At 43.1% G+C, this 25930-nt stretch overlaps 2 protein-coding genes across 6 annotated transcripts in view; both read right to left on the bottom strand.

The window, feature by feature from the left end:
* The window catches only part of MFSD2B (major facilitator superfamily domain containing 2B), a 13064-nt gene extending 6858 nt beyond the window's left edge, over nucleotides 1-6206 (bottom strand). For both annotated transcript variants that reach the window (XM_040622948.1, XM_040622949.1), the window contains exons 1-6: nucleotides 6072-6206; nucleotides 2913-3038; nucleotides 1688-1812; nucleotides 994-1117; nucleotides 706-784; nucleotides 493-623 (exon numbers count right to left, since the gene is read on the bottom strand). In XM_040622948.1, the coding sequence (XP_040478882.1) occupies nucleotides 493-623; nucleotides 706-784; nucleotides 994-1117; nucleotides 1688-1812; nucleotides 2913-3038; nucleotides 6072-6158 (672 nt within the window). In that variant the 5' untranslated portion in view covers nucleotides 6159-6206. The remainder of the gene's footprint in view (nucleotides 1-492; nucleotides 624-705; nucleotides 785-993; nucleotides 1118-1687; nucleotides 1813-2912; nucleotides 3039-6071) is intronic.
* A 3098-nt stretch (nucleotides 6207-9304) lies between these two features.
* Nucleotides 9305-25930, bottom strand: part of UBXN2A (UBX domain protein 2A) — a 44525-nt gene continuing 27899 nt past the window's right edge. For 3 of the 4 annotated variants that reach the window (XM_040622945.1, XM_040622944.1, XM_040622946.1), the window contains exons 5-7: nucleotides 24550-24687; nucleotides 23128-23286; nucleotides 9305-12634 (exon numbers count right to left, since the gene is read on the bottom strand). In XM_040622945.1, coding sequence (XP_040478879.1) covers nucleotides 12442-12634; nucleotides 23128-23286; nucleotides 24550-24687 — 490 coding nt within the window. In that variant the 3' untranslated portion in view covers nucleotides 9305-12441. The remainder of the gene's footprint in view (nucleotides 12635-23127; nucleotides 23287-24549; nucleotides 24688-25930) is intronic. The other variant, XM_040622947.1, reaches the window with a different exon arrangement.

Genomic DNA, 25930 nt, shown 5'->3' with positions numbered 1-25930 from the left:
ACTATGCAGTACTGGGGTGACCCAGAGATGTTGGGGATGCAAGGTCCAGAAGATCGGGGGCCTAACATGTGCAAGGGATTTGGTAATGGGTTGGAGTGGGGCTCAGGGTTGGAGAGGGAGGGGACTCCATGTTGGCTCCCGGGGTTTGGGCGCATAATGGTATCATTTGCTTAAGGGAAAAATAGCTGAGCTGGTTGGGTAACATAGATGCACGTCCCTTAGTTGCATCTGGTTTGCGAGGAGAGGAAGGGCACTGCCTCCAGGTGTCCCTCCTCCGTGCCCTGGGGGTGAGGCCGGGGTGGGGCGGGCCACAGAAGGGGCTTTACCCAGAGCGCTGCAGGGACGCCAGACCCTCTCCCCTGCCCCTGCCCGTGCCCGTGGCCCTTCCCCACCCCTCTGCCCTCCTGCTGCTCTGCGGTCCGCTTTCCCGGGCGGAGAAGCGGGGTCAGCGGGACGGAGGGAGGGAGAGGCGCGGGCCGCGGGGGCACTCACCGCGTCGGGGGAGACAGCGACCGGCCGGGCGAGCGCGGCGTCCTCGCACCTGTGCGGCCGGTGGGCGCCCGACACGATGAGCCCGTGCACGGCGGCTCCCATCAGCGTCCCCGCCATCTCCATGGTCATCCCTGGGACAGAGCGGCGCCAGGTGACGGGCGCTGGTGGGCCCGGGGGCCGCGGCCTCCCGCCCGGCCTCACGCCCGCACTCACGGTACGCCGTGGCCGAGTCCCGCTCCGTCGGGCAGGGGGTCAGGAGCATGGTGAGCGCCGCGTAGGGCACCTGGAAGAACTGGGGACGCCCGGGCCGGGCTCAGGCCGGGCCCCCCAGGCCGGCACGTCCCGGCTGATGCCCCCCAAGCCCAGAGTAAGGGGCGGAGGGCCGGAGGGGTGGGTCCCTCAGGGACACCTACCCTCTCCCTTCACACACTTCACGGTGGCCACCGACCAGCAATGGGGTCCCAGGGGTCCAAGCCCCCGCCAGGGGGTGCACCGGCTTACCGTGGCCAGCGCCTGGAACAGGCAGTAGAAGCTTGTGTACCAGAGGCCCCGCAGGCTGGTGAAGGGGGGCAGGAACCACAGGAGGAAGTAGACCACGGTGATGAAGGGCGTGCAGCCCAGCACCCTGTGGAAGCACAGCGGGCATGGAGCGCCAGGACAGGGGACAGGAAGGGCAAACCCGGAACAACCACACCCTTCTGGGCATAAGTCCTCTGCCCCAACAGGAGCCCTGGCCTGGGGCTGCCAGGGCGGGCGCCATGGAGGAGGAGAGGGAGAGGTGGCTGAGGGATGTGTCGGGAGCCTGGGGCGTGGGGCCATTCACTGCAGAGGTCCGGGACACTTGGGTGTTGGCGTTGCCATTCCCTGCATCCGGGGCCCTGGAGCACCAGCGAGGCCTATCTCCTTTGTGAGGATTTCCAAGGCCTCCAGCCCACCCTGGTCACACATAGACCCTGGATCAGGCCTGGGAGCCTACGAAGCTTTGTCCAGCCCTGTGCCACCTGGTGACAGAGAGGCCCCAAGACTGTCTCTGAACTGCATGGCTCAGCCTGACCTAGTCCCGCACCGACACCTACTACTGTCTCATCCTCTCACCATCCACAGGGGTTTCCACTAAGAAGCAGGGCTGTGACAAACACAGTGGCCTCAGGCCAAGGTTGGAAGCCAGGACCCTGAGGGCTATGGGGCTGCTCACCATGGCATGAGGCGTCCAGACCCTGTCCTTCTGCTTCTGTTGATGAAGAACCCAGCCACAGGGTCGGCAGCTGCCCCAGACACCTTCCCTCCAAACAGGGCAAGTGACACCTGGGCAGCAGGGACCTGAAAAGCACAGGTGGGAAGATGGCTGAGGCCTGGCAGAGTCAGAGAGAGTGCGGCCCACCTTCCAGGAGAAAGCGCTGGGAACCTGGCAGGGGCAGAGCCGCGGTGTAAGGGTCTATGGGGTCTCTTTCCCAGGACAAGTTCGGATGGATCTAAGGGCAAAGCTCCGTTAGCGAAGAGAAGGGCAGGGGGAGGAGCTGACGGCCCCACACTGGCACGTTCCCGTTACCACTCCTGCCCAGCCGCTTTTGGAGAAGACCCGGGGACCCCTCATCTGTGCAAGAAGGGCGACAGAGGTAGACTTTTTGTTTTACAATGACCATGTTTTATTAACCTTTCTGAGTACATAAATGACACACTCATTATAAAAACATTCAAACAGTACAGAAAAATACTGAGCAAAGCTCGTCTGAAATCCCCCATCCTGAGACAAGCGCCAGCGCATTTTGGTGATCACCCTTTCAGGTGTTTGTTTATGTGCATTCGTAATTTATGATTTTGCATAAATGAGATCGTATCAGTGTCATGTAACAAAATCATGGGGCTACATGAGAAATCTTTCTGCTTCCCCTCTATCCTCCATTCCCTCCTCTAGGCAATATTAACAGCCTATGTAGATCCTTCTGTAACTTGTTTGCTTCATGCTTGTACTTGAATCATGTACAGCCACATATTTACACATACCCATGTACCCACATGTATGGGGCATGTCTTCATTTCGGTAAAATGGGATCAATTTGTATACTCATCTCTAAAAGCAACTTTTCTTACTTGACAGTGCATCGTGGAAATCCCTCCAAGTCAAATGTATAGATCTAGCTCGTTCTTTTGAATGACTACACAATAGTCCATTATGTGGATAGTACATAACTTGTTATCCAACTACTTCTGTATTGTTGGGCATTCATATTGTTTCCCCATTTTTTACCACAAACAGCCTGCAATAAACATCCTTAAGGGGGTTGCCCTCAAAGGCATTTGGCTTCCTGTCAGTTTGGGGACTGAAGTGCCATCTATCCAGTGAAGGACAGGTCGGGGCAGGAGAACTGGGTACCAAGGAAGATGGGAACAGGGGGCCCTGGGGTGCTTCCCACACTCACCTGTGCCACATCGAGCAGGAAGAGTTGCAGGTAAAAGGCTGTGGCGCTGGAGGCCACCTGGTTGGGGATCCCACCAATGCCATAGCACACCTTGGTACAGAAGGAGAGCTGACCGGCTCTGCTGTCCTGGGGGGCGGGGAGGGGGGAACACAGGAACTAAGCTTCCCACCTGTGCAGATACCCAACAGTTCCCACACCCTCCTGAGCCTCCGTAAGCACCCTGAGGTCCCTATACCTTGAGGGCTTTTCCAGCAACCTCAGTCCTCATTTACCCTAAATCATCTTAAAGGGAAGTGAGACAAAGAGGGGAAAAAAATCCTAAGCCATGACCTCTCAAAGATCCCACATCCCACGGGACAAGTTCTTCCTATTTCCCTCTTAATGCTTCCTCCTGCTAGTCCATTTTGTTCTCTGAGTCAGCAAGCCAGAGCGAAGTGGGGGGTCAGGAGGCTCCCAACTCTGCCACCAACTCCCGGTGGACCTTGAATAAATCACTGTATCTCTCTAAGCCTCCTATGTCAAACAGAATATTCCTGCCAACTTCAAGGGTTGTCTTGATGAGCAAATGAAGCTGAGTGTTATTTGTGCCAGGAGCTGATTGTTATATGTTGAGGACTTCGGCCAGTCCTCGAACCACTGGCAGCCTGAAATCAGCTGTGGTGAATTTATACCACAGGAATCAGCAAACACTACAAATGAGAGTTGCTTTCTTTATTTTCTTGGAGAGACTGTTTACCAGCCCACCACTGAAATAAAGCAATGCTTATGACTCCAAATGTGTGTGTGTGCCCACACACGTGTGCGTGTGCGTGGAGATAGAGACATATCTCATAAGCCCTAAGCTACCCAGTGAACTCCAGACTGGAATATTCGACTGCCTACTCACAGAGCCACATGGTTGCCTACCAGGCATTTCAGTTTAGCATGGTCAAAACACAGCTCCTGATTTCCATCCATTGTCTAAACCAATTCCTAACCCTATTGTCCCTATTGCATTAAACGGCCCCACTGTCCAATGTCCATTCAGCAGCTCAGGCCACAAGCCTAGGAGCCCTTGATTTCTCTTTCCCAATTCCCCCACCAAATTCATCAGTGGCTTCCTAAGTGGTGGCTTCCCAGCTTCTGCTGTCATTCCCTACTATCCACTCTCTACCCAGCAGCCAAGGTGATATTTTCATAACATAAATTTGATCATGTCTCATCTCTGCTTAGAACTCTCAACAGCTTGCCACTGCAGTTCGAATACAATTCCAAGTCCTTCCCATATAGCCTCCAGGAGCCCACCCAATCAGTCCCCACCACCTTCCCACCTGACTTCGGATAGCTCTCCTCAACCTTGGTAGCTTGTTTGCTATGCCTCAAAATGACCATGCCTGTTGCTGCCTCAGAGCCTTTGCACTTCCTATTCCTTCTGTCTAGAAGGCTCTTCCTGAGTCTTTGCAGAGCTGACTCCTTGCCAGTCAAGCCTGAATGTCATCTCCTCACAGAGGCCTGCCCTGACTACCCAGCTCTCTAGTGTACGTAATACCTGATACACTCATTTATTTTCTCCCTCTCCCCATGAGAACGTAAACTCTCTGAGAGCATGCACTATAATTTTTATTCACCACCATGTCCCCAGTACCTAGAACCGTATCTGGTATATAGTAGATGCTCAGTATATATTTGTTGAAATAAATGTCATGAAGACACTAGGTAAAAGGCTGTTTCTTCAAAAGATGCTGGGAATCCTTCCTTTTGATCCTTTGCTTGGGAATGGGAGGGGGTGTGGAGAGGACTATGACTTTACCCGTTTTAGTATCTTGCAGGACACCCCAACTCGGCCCTTTTGAAGGGAAGTTCTTGCCAGATAAGGGTTTATCATATCCTTTGCACACTCTTCCTACCCACAGAAGAAAACCACACATGAGGCAGGATGTCATCTCCTTTTCTGACGTTTGTGTGAACATAATTTCAATTTCCAGAAACTGAATAAGAGGCAGAATGCAACATGATAGCCCCACCCCACCCCATGTGGCTCTTGTTTCTCCCTAAACGCTCCTAGCAAGCTTCTGGCACACAGAAGTCACTTGAAAGATAGAGAAATTCCAGCTGAAATTTCTCTTGGAGGCTTGCGGATGTCAGTTTCTCCTACTTAAATCATAAGCTTTTCGCAGTTAACTGAGCACAAGTTTTAGCGCCGGACTAACTTGGATTCAAATTCTGTCTGCCGCTTCTAGCCGTGTGATGCAGGGCAAGGCACTTCAACAGCACTGAGCTTCATTTCCTCACATGTAAAATGGGGTAAAAAACAGACTGCAGAGGTCGTCATGAGAATTCAATGCTGGCACTTCCTCGGCAATGCCAGTGTTCCCTCTTGCCATTACTCTCCCCGAATGTCTCAATTTCCCTGGGAAATGAGAGTCCTCAGGGGGCCTCCCTATCTTTCTTTCTTGGGGGCCACAAGCCTTTGCTCGGAGGTGTCTGGCAGGAAGCACTGAGTCGACAAAGAGAACTGAAGTGCTGAAGTGAAGCCACACACAAGTGGATGCGTTGAGCCTGGAGCCAGCGGTGGATCTCTGTTCAGCACGAAGCTCAGCGGTCCTAGCCCCTCTCGGACACAGCCACCCTGGCCGCCTTGCGCCCGACCCCATCCACGCAGGGGATGAGGAGGCCCTGAGGACGCCCCTGGCTTCCCACCAGCCCGCTACCCTCCCAGGGGAGCCTGCTTGCCAGGAAGTCGTCTCTGGGGGGTCAGTCTGCAGGTGAGGCCGGTGCCGGGGTGTGAGGAGCTGGCTGAGCCTCCCCCTCGTGCCAGGACACTGGGGACAGGACGCAGCCCCTCCCACACACCGGGAAGTCCTACCTGCCCAGGGTGCCCCAGAGCTCTGGGAAGACCTGGAGTGTGGCGTACAAGAGCCCGAGGCTGGGCATCAGGACAGCAGAGACCGGCCCTGGTCCTGCCAGCCCAGCCGAATCAATGCAGCAAGCTACTTCACCTGTCTAGGACTCGGTTTCCCATCCCGTTCTCTTTGGGGCTCCCGAGTATCTCGGCCTCTCGACTCTCAACTGTCCAAGTCCACTAGGGGGGCTCAGAAGCCTGAAGGCTGGGGCCCGCGCCCCTCCCGCCGCCTCCCTCGCGCAGCCCCGGCTCCCCCCTCGCCCTCGCCCTGCGCTCACCGAGCCGCGCCCCAAGGTGCGCGCTTCCGGCTGGGGTGGCGGCGCCTCGACGGCGGGGGCCGGGGGAGCGGCGGGGGACGCGGCCATGGCTCACGGCAGCTCCGCCCGCGGCCGTAGCCCTGCGGCGTTATCACCCGGCCCGCGGCCCGGCTCCCGCGAGGAGGGCGGCTCCGGGGGCCGAGTGGGCGCGGCGCGGCGAGGGGCGGGCCGCGGGCAACGCGGGGACAGCGGGAAGCCGCGAAGGGCGCCGTTTCGTTTCCCGCAGGAGCCCAGATTTGCCGGGGGTGGCGGGGGCGCCGGTAAGTCCCTCGGGACCGCTGTACTGGGGGCAGGTCCCCGAGGGAGTTAGAGCCAGCGCCGGTTCGCGCTGGACACCCTAAATCCTCGCGGGTGAAAAAAACCGCCAGATCCATTTATTTGAAAAACGAAGCAATAGAATTGACTTGCTTAGACTGACTATGGCCGAATAGGTTAACAACCTACATTTGATGCGAGATGCCTGAAACACACATTGTCCAGCCTCCCGCAGATGAGATGGGTGTAGCCACGTAGTTCGGCCGGTGAATGAAAGCTGAGCAGTGTGTAATGGTTTCCCAGAAAAGTCCTTCAAAGGGAAGGGGTCACATCACACACAGAAAGTAACCGAAAACGCACCACAGACCTAAGTGTAAAGGCTAAAACTATAAAACACCTCGAAGAGAACAGGAGCAAATCTTCATAACCTTGGGTTAGATAACTTTTCTTAGGACACAAGATGGACTATCTAAATGAAAAATTTTGTGCCGCAAACCATCTAACAAGTGAAAAGATAACCCACCGAGTGGGAGAATTATCTGCAAATCATAAAGACTGGTACTGGAATATATAAAGAACTCGTACAACTAACTCCACAATAAAAGACAACCCAATTAAAAAATGGGCAAAGGATTTCTATAGGTATTTCTCCAAAGGTAGACGAGCTCATGAAAAGCTGCTTATGTCATTAAGGAAATACAAAATTACAAGATACCACACCACTGGATGGCTAGAATTAAAAAGGACAGGAACAAGCATTGGGGAGGGTGTGCAGAAATCACACATCGCTGGTGGACAGACATGTAAACCAGTGCGGGCACTATGGCACGCTGGCTCTTCAAAAAGTTAAACATGGTATTACTGTATGACCCAGCAATTCTTCCTAAGTATAAACCCCAGAAAAAAACATGTTCACACAAAAACTTGAACAGAAATGTCCATAGCAATATTATTTATAACCCAAAGTGAAACCCGATTGTCCATCAACTGATGGGTAAATAAAATGTGGTGGATACATCCACACAATGGACTGTTACTCCGCAATAAAGAGAACATGGATGAACTTTGGAAACCTTAAATGAAAAGATGCAAAAACCATATATTGTATGATTCCATTTATATGCCATCTCCAGTAGAGGTAAATCTGCAGACGGAATAGGTTTGTGGTTGCCTAGGACTTTGGGTAGAGAATGGCTAAGGAGTACCCGGTTGAAGACAGGATGAAAATAGTCTAAAATTAGATTGTGGTGATAGTTGCACAATCCTGTGCTTATGCTAAAAGCCACTGAATTGTACACTTTAATTGGGTGAATGGTGAGGTGTGTGATTTATATCCCAATAAAGTTGGGTTGGGTTTTTTTTTCCCTGTTCTTAAAAGGAAAAGTGTGTGCTTCTTCCCACTGGATGGAATGCAGACGTGAGTGGTGCTAGAGCAGCTCTCTTGTGGTCTGGGGTTAAGTGCTGGTGTTGCCAGATTAACAACACAAGTCTCAAGTTTTATGAAGCTGACCAGTCCTGAATTGCTTCCCTCTAGACTTTCACATGGAAAAAAATTAAATTTTGTTCTGTAAGTCACTATTATTTTAGATTTTTTTGTCACAGCTAAATATAATCAAGTATACATGCTACCCAGTCTAAATAAATAATTCCTTTCCTATGCCTCAATTCTTTTTTCTAGAGGTATAATTGACATTTAACAGTATACTAGTTTCAGGTGTACAAAGTAATGATTCAGTATTTGTATATCCTGCAAATACACCTCAATTCTTTAACCTACAAAATGCGTACCTTCTGTTTTCTTGGTTGCAGCCTTATCAACAGTGGAAGGATAATGAGATAATGCATTTAATTCCTTGGAAACTTAAACTCAAGCTGAAGTTTCTTTGGATAATCTACTTTCACATACATCATTTTATACCATTTTTAGGTCTGGAAGCACTTCGTTCCCAATATTTGTACTTGGCGCATACACAACCACAATTTTAATTTTGAAAAAAGGAAGTAAAAAAAGAAACTCTTCGGGGCGCCTGGGTGGCGCAGCGGTTAAGCGTCTGCCTTCGGCTCAGGGCGTGATCCTGGCATTATGGGATCGAGCCCCACATCAGGCTCCTCTGCTATGAGCCTGCTTCTTCCTCTCCCACTCCCCCTGCTTGTGTTCCCTCTCTCGCTGGCTGTCTCTCTCTCTGTCGAATAAATAAATAAAATCTTTAAAAAAAAAAAAACAACTCTTCATCTTTTTTCCCTCCCTGCACAAAAAGGTAATTAAAAGGCATTTGTCCCTAACACCTATTATTCTAGTTAAAGTGATGGCATGTTCTGAATGTAATTTTTAGTTAAAGACAAATACCTTAGACTTCAACAGATAAAACAGCATTACAATAACCAAGAACCTGCCTTGTAATTAATATAAAACACTGATCCACGTAAAAATACCTGAAAGGATGCACACCAAAATGTTACTAGTGGTTATATTATTTGAAAGGTGAAATAGGTGATTTAAAGATCATTTCAGCATTTTATAATTTTCTACAATGAATAGGAATTATCTGTGAAAAAAATATTTAAAGCAAATGACAAAGAGCCAAATATTAGTCTACTGAATTACCCATTTCTATCTGAAGATTTAGTGTGATGAGCAATTTCTCAATTAAATGGTATGTACTTAGAGAAAGAACAAAGAAGTAAACCCTACCAAGGAGCCTTCATGCTAGTTCAACTCAGGACACAAATGTTTTTTTTTTTAAAAAAAGCCTACCTCTGAGCATTAAAATATCACATGTTAATATTTCTGAGGATTACATGAAAGTAACACTGATTAAAGTACGTGGCAAACAGAAGGCACCTAATAAATGCTGATTCTCAAACTGAATGACTTTGCCAATGCCAAATAAAAATAACAAATGCACCCAGATGTAACTCTTGTATAAGAAACAACTATAGATTATTTCACAGATCCTTTTAATGAATTATTTCATTCTTAAGACAACAGTTAACCGTTAGCAAAAAACTGCTTTCAAAATAAGGCACTGAAATAGATGCAAAATACTGTATTTTCAACACAATAAAACGTAATGAAAAGTATCCCGAATGAGAAAAGTATATAAAATAAATAAGACCAGTTTTACAGTCTGCATACTGCATAATTTAACCATCAAATTAGAACCTGTAAAACCAGAAATGTACTTCTTGTACCAGCCTTAACAATGATTTTCAAAGAAACTGATTGACGAGTTTTGAAACTACCGTACGTCAAATTGTATTTTACACCTAAAAATGTTTGATTATTTTCAAGTTTGCCTTCCCTTCCTTTGCCAAATTCAATTTGTATTTTCTAAGTCAGTATATTTTATGTAATCTACACATTTAATTAACAACTTTACAATTTTGAACTTTAAGGTAGAAACCTTTAACGGATGATTCTCATTTTAGAAAACCTCTAAGAATATTATTCACATTAACGGAGGTGTTCACAGTTACAAAAACGAAGGTTATTGCTGATGATGGGTCTTTCTCCACAGGAATTTCTCACTGGGGTATATTCTACACGGACACACAAGAAAACCTCCAATGTATCTTCTGGATAAATAATTATAAACTGGAAAATCCACAAAGGAGGCTTTTTTTTATAGGTACAAGAAAAATATTTCCAATGAGAAACCCCTTTATAGAAATATATGGAGAATCACAGACTATAATTATGCAAATTAAATTGTACAATGCTTCATGATAGGCCTATAGGAGACATTTTCTTACAGACTCTTGAAAAATAGATTAACAATCATCTTATTTTTATATCTGAAAGAGTTCACTGATTTTTACCATTCCCTCACTATAAGAATGCCATTCTGTTTCACTAGAGAGGGCTCTACCACAGCTGTAAACATACTGACAGTATTTTCTACTATATATCTGTTCATTTCTGAAAGTAAATGACAAAAGGAAAAGGCTCTCCTTTGTCTTCCCTCCCTTCCTGATAAAAAGATAGGCCTCTACCACGTGGAAGGCTGGGAGCTAGAAAAGAAAGCTGTCTTAACACGGACCTTAAACAGAAGATGCAGCTTATAACCAGGTCAACTAGTTATGCGTATTTCCCTTCTGTTACTCCTGAACTTCTAATGAAATTCTCATTGAAATGTTCCAGCCTCATCTCAGCTGTGCTTAGAGAAAAGGAAGTATAGGTTTATATCATGATTAAGAGTTCAAGGGGAACAGTCTAAGAACAAATTGTGGGAGATAAAGGATAAAACCTAAAGGTCCCGAAGTCCCACTTCGGTGGAGAGTCTTCTTCCACTGTTCGTGGTGAAGCACACAGGTTAATTTTCTTAGGGTGGAATCATAGTGCAGGATTTCCTCAACACTGGTTCTTCTACTACATACCTGAAAATCACTTGAGATTACAAATGCAGAGATCTGGGACCCATCCCAGGTACAATGAATCAGAATGTGTGTGGTAGATGCCTGGAACAGACATTTTGAAATGCTTCCCAAGTGATTCTTACACTAAGATTTAAGAATCATTGTAAACTGTTTTGTAAGAATGGTTCTTTCAAGAGGTCCGTAAAGTCGAACTATTTTCATAATCAAACTAAGACATTATTTGCTTCCCCCCCATTTTCTCATGAATATACAGTAGCATTTACTAGAAGCTACACGATGCGCAATATCACAACAGATTGAACGTGGAAGCAGATACGAGATTCCATCTGTCTTCTTTAAGTTAGACGGTAAAGACAGTTGCAAAAAATGGAATATAATGCCATTCTCACTCAATTTTTTTTAGAAAATGCATTTTCATTAAAATGTGGTTTATATTAACATGTGCTTATTTTTAATGAATATTTTATAGTTTTTTATTTTCAATATCATATATATAACCCACATAAACAAAAGGTCTTGAGACCAAAAAGTTTGAGATCTGCTCTTTCCAGCAGACACCTGGTGCCCTATGAACATTACTACTGATAGGTATGGCTACTTAGTTCCTTGGCACATTTGATGTAAATTTTGCTTTAAATAAGATTCAACAGATAATTAGCAAAAAAAAAAAAAAAAAAAGCTTCTTAGACTTAAGGCAAGGGAATTCAATCTGACAGTGAAATATAGAAGTCGATCCAGTTTGAGTTAAAAGACTAAAATACAAAACATATTTTCCTTGGTGGCATCAGAATGTAATAAATAATCCTTTAATGTATACCTAGGTTGACTCTGATATATGGAATAGAAAAACCATACTTATGTGACGCATTTAAAAAATATTAATTAGCAATGTGCCAACACAAGCATTAGATTCTAAGTGAGTGGTAGCAAATGAAAGGCTTACTCAAAAATGTTAGCTAAAACCAAATCCCTCATTTTCAGAAGAAATTAAAACAAGGGATGAACTAGGGTTCCTGGATAGAAAGACAGTTTTAAAAATTACACTCCTTGAAAATGTCAAAATGTGAGTAGGCAGATTGACATCATACTAAGCTGCACAATTTTATTCCTAAAATACATTTTAGATACTGTGCCAAATTAATATGAGTCTATCTTGCCATTAGAAAATAAAAATTGTGAACACTTTGAGATTTAGGCATAGCTGTGGTGAAAGCAGTTCCTTCTAGCCTTCTGACTGTATCTCAGATGTAAAATAATTACTTTGATGTTTTTAATCTGCCATGTATGATTTTCTTAATATATTGCTATTTAAAAAATCTGAGATAGCTAACATCTAAACAAACCACTGCTGGTTGGGAATATTTGAATGAATGATGCTGTGAATACATTTGCTAATTTAAATCACATTAAGATTCTATATGATATAGTGATTTAATATCTTATTGTTGAATAACTGGTATTTGAAAATAAGTGTAGTTTTCTGAGTAGCCTTTTGGAAAAAGTGCATTGAATATAGTTTCCAGTCATAGTTCACTTTCCTATCTTGTACTTATTTAAAAATCTTATCAGAAGGGAGTTAAATAGTGCTCGAAACAGAAGTCCAGCGAATCTGACTTCTTTTCCCTCATTTTGGTTTGCATGTTCATTTACGACCATCATTTCTCTGCAAACTTTCCACTTAGTGTATCAAAAATCAATGTTATGAAAGTTCCCTAAAAGGTTCAGCAGTTTTTTGGAGTCTCTGAATGATTACAGCATTCTGTAAATCTGCTTCTTCCAATGTGAGTGTTTCATCTAGCAATTTGAGGAAAGGAAGAGCTGTGGCCAGGGAAAAGGGAGGACTTCTTTGAGATCCTTGGTATTTTTCGATGAAGTCTTTGATGTGGCTTATCCTGTAAAATAGCACAAACTATTAATATAATTTTATGAAAACCTGAATTAATTTAAGGTAATAACTTGAAGATGTCTATCTAGCTATGTTAATACACAGAACAGTCCAATTATGATGCTAGAACTGATCATTTGGGCTATCTTTTTAAAGACTGACCCTGGATAGTAAGGAATTACCATTAATTATCTTTTCCGTGTGACAAGGATATTATGGTTACATTTTTATTTTGTTTTAAATTTAAATTTAATTAATATATATTATTAGTTTCAGAGGTAGAGTTCCGTGATTCATCAGTCTTATATAATCTTATGGTTATGTTTTTGTAGAGTACTTCTCTTTTAGAGTTATATATTTAAATATTCACATAGGAAACTAAAAGTCTAGGATTTCCTTGAAAACAGTTCAGTGGAACTGAGTGAGGGATCACTGTATCTTCTCTTTGTCTGGGTGTATGTGTATCTGAAAGTTCCTATAACAGAAAGTTTATATATCTATATCTGGCTCTGAATGGATCAAATATGGTCACACTAGTAATATTATACAGATACAATCTGTATCTCTTAAATACCAGGTCATGCTGTATTTCAAACACAATTAGGAAAATTCTTAACTCAGTGTAGAATTTCAGTTAGTATAATTAACACTACAGTGTAATACAATAACTGCCATTTTGGAGGTAGCTCAAAGTTAAGTTCACCTAAATCCATGTGTGTGTATTTACAGAGAACACATACAGAGCTCAGTACAACTAGGATACCACTGATTTTTAAGACACGTCATTTTATGTGTAGCTAAAAAAAAAATCCAGATTCTGACAAAGTATTTTCTTAACACTTAGAGAATTTTTATATTTATTGAAAGCACAGTTAACTTAAATTTCATGTAAACATTTCTCAAATCAAGCATGTGCTTCTATTAGAATAAAATGGTTAAGCCATTCCTAATACCTGAACATTGTTCAGATGCAGATCCTTTGAATCACTTTTGATTCAGTCATTATTTGATAAATACTTTTCTTTTTCTTTCTTTTTTTTTTTTTTTTAAGATTGTGTTTATTTGAGAGAGAGAGACAGAGACAGAGTGAGCATGAGCAGGGGGAGAGGGAGAAGCAGGCTCCCCGCTGAGTAGGGGGCCCGATGTGGGACTAGATCCCAGAATCCTGGGATCATGACCTTAGCCGAAGGCAGACGCTTAACCGACTGAGCCATCCATGCACCCCAGTACATATTTTTCCACATAATCCCAGCCCTGTGTATTACCAGGTGTTGGTGATATACAAGACTATGATCTCTGAGAGGCTTTTGTTCGGCTGACACTTGCTCTACCGTGCTTTGAGGCAGATGCTAAGGCAAAGATAATTATATAATGATTGCCATGTGGCCAACAACCACGGATTTTTAGGACAAACCCTCATTTCAGAGAGGCTAAAATGTGAAAAAATGTATAACTCAGAATAAATGAAATATGCCATATCACGAAAAGCAGAACTCTCCCAATCAATTCACTAAAATTCATTAATTGCCACTCTATTAAACCGGTGTGAGTTGCCAAAAAAGTCTAGGACATATAGTCTCATGTATTACTTGGGTACCAAAAGTTGGGATAACAAAAGGGTAAAGCTAACAGCAAACAATACAAATATAAAAAGAAAACAATAAAGATTAAAGGAACCATGTGTTAAAAATTTTTAAATGTGGGGCGCCTGGGTGGCACAGTGGTTAAACGTCTGCCTTCGGCTCAGGGCATGATCCCGGCGTTATGGGATCGAGCCCCACATCACGCTCCTCCGCTATGAGCCTGCTTCTTCCTCTCCCGCTCCCCCTGCTTGTGTTCCCTCTCGCGCTGGCTGTCTCTATCTCTGTCGAATAAATAAATAAAATCTTTAAAAAAAAAAATTTTTTTTTAAATGTGTACTGTGATCTCCTATGTTGCCATTAAGAGAATAAAAAAAATGCACATCTAAAAAGCTGTAAGAGGATAAAAATAATAAGTACACATTAAGCTCAAAAGGGGGCAAGAAAGGACTAATAAAGGATAAAAAGGGGTGCCTGGGTGGTACAGTCAGTTAAGTGTCCAACTTTTGGTTTCCCAAGTGCGGCTCTGCGATCAGTAGGGAGTCTGCTTAGGATTGTCTCTCCCTTTCCCTCTGCCCTTTCCCCCACTCCCAAATAAATAAGCAAATCTTAAAAAAAAAAAAAAAGAAAGAAAGAAAAAAATAGGGGCACCTGGGTGTTGCAGTCATTTGGGGATCTGACTCTAGGTTTCTGCTAGGGTCATGATCTCAGAGTTGTGAAACAGAGCCCTGTGTGAGGCTCCATGATCAGCACAGAGTCAGCTTGGGATTCTCTTTCCCTCTCCCTCTCATGCTCTCTCTCTAAAATAGAATAAACAAACCTTGGGTGGGGGGGGGGGAGAACAGGGCGCCTGGGTGGCTCAGTTGGTTAAGCGTCCGCCTTCGGCTAAAGTTATAATCTCAGGCTCCTGGATCAAGCCCTGCATAGGGTTCTGTGCTCAGTGGGGAGTCTGCTTCTCTGTCTCCCCTCTGCCTGCCACTCAGCCTGCTTGTTGTATGCACATAAGCGTGCTCTGTCAAATAAATAAATAAAATCTTCAAAAAAAAAAGAATAAAAAGATAAAAAGACATGGGGTAAAGAGAAAACAAACAGCAAGATGGTGGCCTTAAAGCCAACTAGTTCAGGATATTATATATCACTGTGAAAAGTGGACTAAACATTCCAATTTAAAAACAAAGCTTGGGGGGGTAGTGCCTGGCTGGTTAAGTCAGATAAGCATGCGACTCTTGATCTCAGGGTTATGAGTTCAAGCCCCGCATAGAGTGTAGAGATTACTAAAAAAAAAAAATTAACTTAAAACTTTTTTTTTTAAATAAAAATAAAAAACAAAGCCTGGGCCACCTCTGCTGTGGACTAAGGCGAGATGGCGACCATCGAGGGGCTTGGGGAGGCTGCGCAGGGCAGCAAGCCCAGTTAGCCAGAGCCGTCACTGCCCCAGCAGCAGGAAGAAGCTATGGCAGCTGAGCGCAGAAAAGCAATGGCGCCCCTATGGATGGTGGGTTCCTGAGCCTGGACAGAGCAGAATGATGGCCTCAATTCAGGGGTCCAGATCATTTACAGTGGAAAATTTAGATTTGATTATTTCTGGGCTGTTCTGCAGTATGATGAAAGAAGTGAATGAGCATTTATTTTTTTTTTAGATTTATTTATTCACTTGAGACAGAGTGTGTGCAAGCATGCGAGCGCACATGTGGACAAAAGCAGGGCGGGGGACGGGGAGGAAGACAGAGACTCTCCAGCAGACTCTGCACTCAGCACAGAGCCCTATGCGGGGCTCCACACCACCACCCAAGATCATGACCTGAGTCGAAATCAAAAGTTGGACGCTTAACTGACTGAGCCATGTAGACACCCCAGAAGTGAATGAGCTTTTAAACTAACCAGAGATGCTACTGAGTTAAATGCAGCCAATTATACAATGTAGCATCTTCAGAAAGTTTTCTTAAAGGCACCTCAAAATGACTGACATGAGGAAATGAACTACGTCACTCCAATACTTGAGGAACAGACCAAAAACTATGGAGTTTAGCACCACAGGTATTAGCGGAATGGCTAAAAGATCCATCTGAGGACCCTGAGTTTGTTGCTGATACTCCTGATCAGGATGCAAAGAATTATTAGAGCCTTGGGGCCCTGGGTGGCACAGCGGTTAAGCGTCTGCCTTCGGCTCAGGGCGTGATCCCGGCGTTATGGGATCGAGCCCCACATCAGGCTCCTCCGCTAGGAGCCTGCTTCTTCCTCTCCCGCTCCCCCTGCTTGTGTTCCCTCTCTCGCTGGCTGTCTCTATCTCTGTCGAATAAATAAATAAAATCTTTAACAACAACAAAAAAAGAATTATTAGAGCAGGCCACATCAACAATGGGTTATTCAGGAATTTAAACTTTGGGATAATGAGCTGCAATATGTAGACCAATTTCTTAAGGAGGATGTGAGAAGTAACTGTCTGGAACCAAAGATATTTCATAATTTCTAACACTAGAGGTTAGACTGGAGAGAGAAGTCCAGTACACTCTGGGAGATGATCAAACTAGTACCACATAATGAAAGTGCATGCAACTATTTTAAAGGGATTTTACAGGACTGTGGTCTTTCCAAATATTCCCATCTGTTTAATCAGTTACTTGATTTACAACCAAGTCAGAGGTACCCCTAACTGCCTTTCTCGTGGACATCTATAAAGACATGCTAGAAAACCAATGTGACAACAAGGAAGACATTCTCTCTAATTTAAAGATTTTGAAGTAATCTCTACACCCAGCGCGGGGCTTGAACTCACAACCCTGAGATCAAGAGAAGCACGCTCCACCAAATGAGCCAGCCTGCCACCCCAAGGAGGACACTCTTCTTTCTTTCTTTTTTTTTTTTTTTAAGATTTTATTTATCTATTTGACAGAGACAGCCAGTGAGAGAGAGGGAACACAAGCAGGGGGAGTGGGAGAGGAAGAAGCAGGCTCATAGCAGAAGAGCCTGATGTGGGGCTCGATCCCAGAATGCTGGGATCACGCCCTGAGCCGAAGGCAGACGCTTAACAACTGCGCCACCCAGAGTCCCCCCAAGGAGGACACTCTTAATAAAGCATTAGAGTTATGTGAAAACCTACCAAAAAAAAAAAAAAGCACCCTTTAAGGAAGGAATACTGGAGATATACTGAAGATCCCTTCATAGCAAACACAGCACAGGAAGTGACTCACCAACAAACATACAGCAGTAACACCATCTAGAAAAAGTTGATGGCATGCTTTAAGTTTTGAAGAGACTCTAATGCAGGAGTTTCAAACTACAGTGATCACTCCCTTTGCCTGAGGTAGAAAACATGCACCAAACTGCTTTTTAAGAACCAAATGCAATGCTGCTTGGGTGCTGCTGTTATTCAGACTAGCAATTTGATTATTTTAAAGCAAAGTAATTTGGGGAGAGAGAAACAGAGTGTCCCATGAAGGAACTTTTATAGTCTTACCAACATTTACTCTAATCCCTTAGCATCAGCTCCTCCCTAAAGTGAATATGGGTCAGGATTTGCAGTATCAATGATTGCGGTAACTAGTATGTAACGGATCTAACGTAATTTAAATTTTAGTTCAGGAATCAGGGAATGCAATTGTTACATTGGCGATGCTATGCTGCACTCACAGTATCTTGCTCACTGTAATGTCAAAAGAATGGTTTTGTAATAAAATTACAGATGTATCCTAAAGATTTTTTTAATTTAAAAATTAAAAAAATAAAAACAAAGCCTGATTAATAATCATTTAATAAATATTGTTGGCCAAAGGTTTTTAAATGCTTTAGTCATTCAAGAAAAAAAAATCTAGGTGACTGTTACTGAAAATGTTGGAAGCATTGTTCTAGACAAAGAAGTTGAGATTAAAATATTTTATCTCCCTAAAAAGAAACAAACTTAGATTGGAATAACAAATCCCTTCTTCCATTTTCTACCTGTTTAGTTTGCCTTCTTCCCATTTGAAAGGAATCTGGGTCACAGAAGAACATTCTAAGGCACCATTTAAACATATGCTTCTTCTATTATGGGGGCCCAGGTGGTTAAGTGCTGGACTCTTGATTTCGGCTCAGGTCATCATCTCAGGGTTGTGAGGTTGAACTCCATGCTGGGTGTGGAATCTGCTTAAGATTCTCTCTCTCTCTCTCTCTCTCTCTCTCCCGCAGTCCCTCCCCATCCCTTCTTCTAAAAAAAAATTGTTACAAAAATTATAAACGCATGCTTCTTATATTATTATGATCATCAGCTCTCTGATTCTAGCTGTCTAGGGTGGTTTGCTATTTACTAATGATATTAAGTAGAAACGCCTTGAAGAGAGCCTAATACATAGAAAACATTCAATAGATGCTAGCTAAAAACAAAACACAAAAGAAGAACCTAAGAAGACTGTTAACCTAGATACAGAAACTATACTCAAATAACTATTTATAAGAAATACCTTTAAATATACAGAAACATATATATATATATATATATACTGAAATTAAAAGGAAAGAGAAAGGTAGAGACACCTCGCAAGCATTACTCATAAGGAGACTTGTGTGACTATATTAGTATCAGGCAAAGTAAACTTCAACACAAAATTATCAGGGATTAAAAGGGACATTTCTTAGTGCTAAAAAGGTCAATCAGAAAAAAAACACAATTTTGCCTCTGTATAGACCTAACTACAGAGCTTTAACATATGTAAAGTAAATGTTAACAGAAAGAAAGGAGAAATAGACAAATCCACAATTATAGCTGTAGAGTTTAGGACAGTTCTATCGGTAACTGATAAAATAAGCAAGAAAATAAAGCAGTAACTTAAAAAGTAATAGTAATTAAGAGAACGTGGAGTTGGCAAAAGGAAAGCTAGATGGACACTCAAATAGAATGGAAAGCCCAGAACAGATCATCAGCTTTATAAAAAGATGTTACAGCAACTGGGTCAGGAAAGAAGTCTTTTCCACAAACAGTGCAATAAACAGGACTTGGCCATGTGACTTGCTCTAGCCAATGAGATATTAGTAGAGTGATACTAGTAAATGGGTTTAGTGCCAGCTTGTGCCTCTGCTCCTGTTATGAGAACACAGACAAGTAGGCTGCTGATTCAAGGATGAGAGACACAGGAGTAGACCTAGACTCACACATGTAGCTTAAATTAGTGCTCGCTTAGATCATCTGCAAACATATGAATGAGCCCAGCTGAGATCAGCAAAGCCACTTCAGCTGGCACATAAGAAATATTATTCCATGCCATGAGGTTTTTCTGGCTGTTCATTGAGCAATGCTGATACATCCACATAAACAAATATAAACCCGGACCATTACCAATAAAAAGAGAATGGATAGCTGATTCCATATAATGGATTATAGTACAGTAATGAATGAGGTACAGCTACACACATCAACATGGATGAGTCTCAAAAAAAAAAAAAGTTATAGTATAACACAATTCCATTCATATCAAGTTTAAATAAAAAGCAAAACAGCCTTTTTTTTTCCTTATTGAACAGCTTGATCCAAAAGCCATTAGTACAGCAGAACATGGCAGCCAGAAATGATAGGGAGTTGAGGTGGCCCAGAACAGGGAATCAGTCTAAGCAGGGTTAAGAAGGCATCTGTATAGGAAAGCTGCCCACCTGCATGGTGTCAGAGCCTGAGAAGCACAAGGAGGAGTCCATGTAGGGGGAGGTAAGGCAGGGGTGGTCAGAGCATTAAGCAGGGTTAGGAGTATGTCCCACAAAAAAAAGTTGTCCAGTACAGAGTGTCAGAAGCCAAGTAGGGTGAGGAATATATCCAAATAGAGGGGTAGGAGGAGAAGTGGCCTGGAGTGGGCTGTCTCAAGCAGAAGAGAAAGGCCTTCTTACAGAGGAGCAGCCAACTGCAGCAAGTAAGAACCTTTGAGGAGAAAGTAAACAGGTATGGAGGAGAAGAGGGAGCACAGAGTGTCAGAACCAGAGAGGGTGAAGAGGTCATTGGCATGGGGTGTTGAAGTGGCCTGGGGAGATTTGTCAGAGACCCAGCTGGAAGAGAAAGGAACTGAAATGGGAACTCAACCGGGATAGTTAAAGTCCAAATAGAGTGAAGAAGTCTTCCATGTGTGGATGGTGGCAACAGGGAAAAAAAAGAGATTGGTTACATGTAAGAGAATTAATCAATCAATAAACATATTAAGAATAATTGAGGGGTGCCTAGGTGGCTCAGCTGGCTAAGCATCTGACTCTTGGTTTAGGCTTGGGTCATGATCTTGGTCGGGGTCCTGGGATCAAGCCCTGCATCGGCTCCACACTTGGTGGCGAGTCTGCTTGAGGATTTCTCTCCCTCTCCCTCTGCCCATCCCCCTACTCCCCCTAAAATAAATAAATAAATCTGAAAAAAAAATATTGGAGCCAGGCTATTCACTCTGGAAGAAATTAGTTATACATATGGAAAGGGAAAAACTGGAATAAACCCTATGGTGGTGTATTGAGTCTGGAGACATTTATGTGAACTCATGCTTTTGCTTATGCAAAGACACAGAAAATACACATGTAGATGGATATGTATGTATGTGTATATATGTGTGTATACACCTATAGCTCTCTCTACTCAGAGAGGCTGGGAGTGGTGGCATCAAGCAGTAAGCATACCTACTACCCAGATCCAGGTTTCTCAATACCATTGTCCATGAGAAAGAACAAGGGTTTCTTAGAAAAAGCCTGAGGAACTATTATTTCAAATTGAGACATGACACCTAAATGCAATGTGTGATTCTGAATGACCTTTGGGTAAAAAGGATGATATCAGATTAAATGGCAAACTTTGAATAGGGCCCAAATATTAGCTGATAGAAGTGTATCAATGTTAAATTCCCAGATGGCTGAATTGTGGTTATATGGCCATGATGATGTCTCTGTAGGAAATACAAACACACTAAAGTATTTTGGATGATGGGTCATTGGATTGGCAACTTATTCCCGAATGGCGAGGGAAAAAATTCTTTATAGTGTTCTTAAGACTTTTCATTATGTTTATGATTTTTTTTTAAGATTTATTTATTTCAGAGAGAGTGGGAGCGGGGTGGGAGGAGGAACCGAAGGGAAGGAGGAGGAGAAGGAGAGGGAGGGGAAAAGAATCTCAAGCAGACTAGATTCTGAGCATGGGGACGACCAGGGGCTCAATCTCATGACCCTGAAACCATGACCAAGCAGAAACCAAAAGCCAGATACTTAACTGACTGAGCCACCCAGTAGCCTCTATTGATGATTGCTTTAAAATTTAAATTATTTGAAAATGAGCAAAACAGCTTAGTATTTTTTTAAGATACATATGTACTTGATAAAACTATGAATAAAAGTAGAAAATGATTAACACAAATCCAGAATACAGTATCTCTTGAACAAAAGAAAGAGATTATGATCAGGGAAAGGTACCTAAGGAATACTGGTATATATTCTGAGCTTGTGTGTGTGTGTGTGTGTGTGTGTGTATGTGTGTATGTGTATATGTGTTTTAAAGATGGAGAGGGTGGGGAGGGACAGAGGGAAAGGGGGGAAGAGAGAGAATTTTTTTTAAGATTTTATTTATTTATTTGAGAGAAAGGCAGAGAGAAGGAGCACGAGTACGGAGAGGGGCAGAGGGAGAAGCAAACTCCCCGCTGTGCAGGGAGCCTGAGGTGGGGCTCGATCCCAGGACCCCAAGATCATGACCTGAGCCAAAGGCAGATGCTTAACTGACTGAGCCACCCAGGTGCCCCCTAGATATGTAATTTTACTATTTTTTTAAAAGATTTTATTTAGGGGTGCCTGGGTGGCTCAGCCGTTAAGAGTCTGCCTTTGGTTCAGGTCATTATCTCGGGGTCCTGGGATCGAGCCCCGCATAGGGCTCCCTGCTCAGCAGGGAAGCCTGCTTCTCTCTCTCCCACTCCCCTGCTGGTGTTCCCTCTCTTGCTGTGTCGCTCTCTGTCCAATAAATAAATAATAATAATACAATAAAGATTTGTATTTATTTATTTGAGAGAGAGAGCATGAGCAGGGGGAGGGGCAGAGGGAGGAGCAGAAATTACATAACTAGAGGTGCCCCTAGATTTTAAATTTTAAATTTTAAAATAATAATTTTTAATATGTCTTAAGATTCTCTCTCTCTCAGGGCACCTAGATGGCTCAGTTGGTTAAGTGTCTGCCTTCGGCTCAGGTCATGAACTTGGGGTCCCGGGATCAAGCCCCACGTCAGGCTCTCTGCTCAGTGGGGAGTCTGCTTCTCCCCCTCCTTGTGTGCATGCTCTCTCAAATAAATAAATAACATCTTTAAAAAACAAAATAAAAATTACCTATCTAGTGGGCACCTGGGTTGAGTGTTCAACTATTTTTTTGTTTGTTTTTAAGATTTTTATTTGACAGAGAGAGAGCGCACACGAGCACAAGCAGGGGGAGTGGCAAGCAGAGGGAGACCGAGAAGCAGGCTCCCTGTGGAGCAGGGAACCCGATGCCAGGCTCAATCCCAGGACCCTGGTATCCTGACCTGAGCCGAAGGCAGATGCTTAACCAACTGAGCCACCCAGGTGCCCCAAGTGTTCAATTCTTGATTTCGGCTTGGGTCATGATCTCAGGGTTGTGAGACAGAACCCTGTGCTGGGCTTCAAACTCAGGAAGGAGTCTGCCTGAGATTCTCTCTCTTCCTCTCCCTCTGCCCTTCCCCTCCATGAAATGAATAAATAATCTTAAAAGACATAAAAATTACATATCTAGTTATACATACAGGAAAACCAGTCAAATAATAAAAATGATAACCTATAAAACAAATTGAAAGTACTTCGTTAATGTCCAAAAATTTCTACTGTCATGATATATTATGTTTAGAGAACTGGTAAGATCCTTGGTTAGTTCTTAAAAACTGCCAACTGAACTGAAAAGAAATTTAAACATGAAAAAATTCAGACAAATAATGAAATGGAAGACTCACCTATGAGAAATGTTAAATTTCTGGACAATCCTTTTTCCATTGGCTAACCAGATCTGTACATTAGTGATGGGTTCCAGATTGTTTAGTTGAACAACAGACAAATTATTTTTATTCTCAACTTCAATACTCTTTGCCTTAGAAACAATTTTTGGTGTGGCACTAAGAAAAGCCAGACAACAAAGTCAGATGCATGCTGTTCATTAAGTAGAACTTAATCACTGAACAAATACTATACAACTTTTACATTAAGTATACCTTTTAGAAAGATTTTAGCAAACCACAGCCGTTTTTGGAATAATAACATAAAAATACTAACATCACTTATGTCCATCATATATGATGAAAGTAGATTCCTAATGAAATTATGCATATCCAAGTAATTTGTAAGACTGTAGAATGTTACGTAAAATACTGTAATTATTTAAATAGTGTCTTATAGAACTGACAATTTTATAGAGTTGAAAGATTTATAGACTTAACCTTTATCTACTACTCCCCAGGTTAAAATTTCTGTAAGAAATGATAAATTCTCAAAAAAAAAACCAAACCAACCAAAAAAACAAAACAAAAAACAAAAGGGGTGTGCCTGGCTGGCTCAGTCAGAAGAGTTTGCAACTGGACTCGATCCAAGGATCATGAGTTTGAGCCCCATGCTGGGTGTCAAGATTACTTAAATAAATGAATAAATAAAAACTTAAAAAAAAAAAAGGTAAGTTCTCCAGAGAAATTAGTCCTTGGATTATAAAGGGGAAAAAAAAGGAAGCAAAGTATTTCCTGATCATTCTCAAAGTGACACCTGAGTATTTTTATATGTGTGGATGAATATGCAGATAACTTTATCAATACTGATAATTTATGAGAATTCATAAAAATGACCACATATCTGACCTCTTTTATACTGTCATAAAGCATAGTTACACATGATGAAGATGCAAAATCTGACAATTAAAGGCTCTGATAGGGGTACTGATTTTATCATGCATTTTTTCATTTTTATTACTGCAAAATTCAGATACTTATCACAGAACATAATGTTGAAGGCACTGGTAACTATAAAATGGAACCCTATCCTCAAAAGCTAGCATATGTATTCTGTAACATTAATGGCAATGCTCAAGTGGTAGGTGCAAAGGACAAAAATGATTTACCCATCAATTCTGCCTAACGTCCTCAATAATCCAGGTCCTTTAATTTGGTAAAATCCAAAAAGCCTCCATGATTTTTTAGTGTACTGCCAGCATATGTTAATTTACACTAAGGTAAATAGAACTTAGGAGTCCTCGTAAAAGTTAACATGAAAAATATCACTTCCAGTGAGAGAAATGATAAGCTCTATAGAGCTGGTCTGTATCATAAAATAACGATAAACTGAGTATCAGTCAAGCCTGTTACGTGGAAAGCACGTATCATGAGTCTACTCACCTTCCCAGTCTGTGACCCTGTCCTGAGAAGGGCTGGAACACAGGCTTCGTTGACATACATACTTCATTTTTTTTGTCCTCAACTTTAACATCCACCTCCTCTTTATCAAAAATTCCCTGTAATTCCAAAGGTAATTCCCTTGGAGGGAAAACAAACAAAGTGATAAAGCTCCCAATGTTTCTTCCTTCTCTGAAACTTACTCTGAATATGCAAACAGAATTGAAAAATATATAGAAATAAGAGGCATATAATCTTTACAATAAAAAACTAAATGCAATTTTTTTGAAGATTTTATTTTTAAATAATCTCTATACCCAAGTGGAGCTCAAACACACAACCTTGAGATCAAGAGTCGTAGGCTCAGGACTCCTGGGTGGCTCAGTGGGTTAAGCAGCTGCCTTTGGCCCAGGTCATGATCCCAGGGTCCTGGGATAAAGCCTCACACTGGGCTCCTTGCTCAGAGGGGAGCCCCCCCCTGCACTCCATCTGCTGCTTATGCTCTCTCTCTGACTAATTAATTAAATAATTATAAAAAAGGAGAATACTACATGCTTGTTCTAAACAAAAAAAAGACGGAATGCCTGAGTGGCTCAATCCGTTAAGCGACCTACTCCTGGATTTGGCTCAGGTCCTGATCTCATGGCTCCTGGGATCCAGCTGTGCTGCACTCCCCGCTCAGCAGGGAGCCTACTTGGACATTCTCGCCCTCTGCCCCTCCCCCGCTTGCCTGCCCGCGAGCTCTCTCTCTCAAATAAATCTTTATTTTTTTTTAAGATTTTATTTATTTATTTGACACAGTGAGAGAGCACAAGCAGGGGGAGCAGCAGGAGAGAGAAGGAGAGAAGCAGGCTCCCCACTGAGTAGGGAGACCAATGTGGGGCTGGATCCCAGGACCCTGGGTTCATGACCTGAGCTGAAAGCAGACGTTTAACCACCTGAGCCCCCACAGGCGCCCCTACGTAAATCTTTAAAAAATAATAATAGGGGTGCCTGGATGGCTCACATGGTTAAGCACTAGACTCTTGATTTTGGCTCAGGTCATGACCTCAGGGTCGTGGGAATCTCTGTCTGCATGGGGCTCTGCACTCAGGAGGGAGTCTGCTTCTCTCCCTCTCCCTCTACCCCTCTCTGTGTGCACACAGCTCACTCCTTCTAAAAATAAATAAATCTTTAAAAAAAATAATATTAATAGGGACACCAAAAAATAATATTAATTGGCTCAGTGTGCTAAGCGTCTGCCTTTGGCTCAGGTCATGATCCCAGGGTCTTGGGATTGAGTCCTGCATCAGGTTCCCTGCTCAGTGGGAAGCTTCTCCTTCTCCCTCTGCCTGCCGCTCCCCCTGCTTGTGTTCTCTCTCTTTCTGTCAAATAAATAAATAAA

The sequence above is a fragment of the Ursus maritimus genome, unplaced genomic scaffold, assembly GCF_017311325.1.
Source record: "Ursus maritimus isolate PB19 unplaced genomic scaffold, ASM1731132v1 scaffold_6, whole genome shotgun sequence".
Taxonomy (NCBI): Eukaryota; Metazoa; Chordata; class Mammalia; order Carnivora; family Ursidae; genus Ursus; species Ursus maritimus.
Note: the sequence above shows the minus strand (reverse complement) of the source record. Positions and strands in the feature narration are given on the sequence as shown.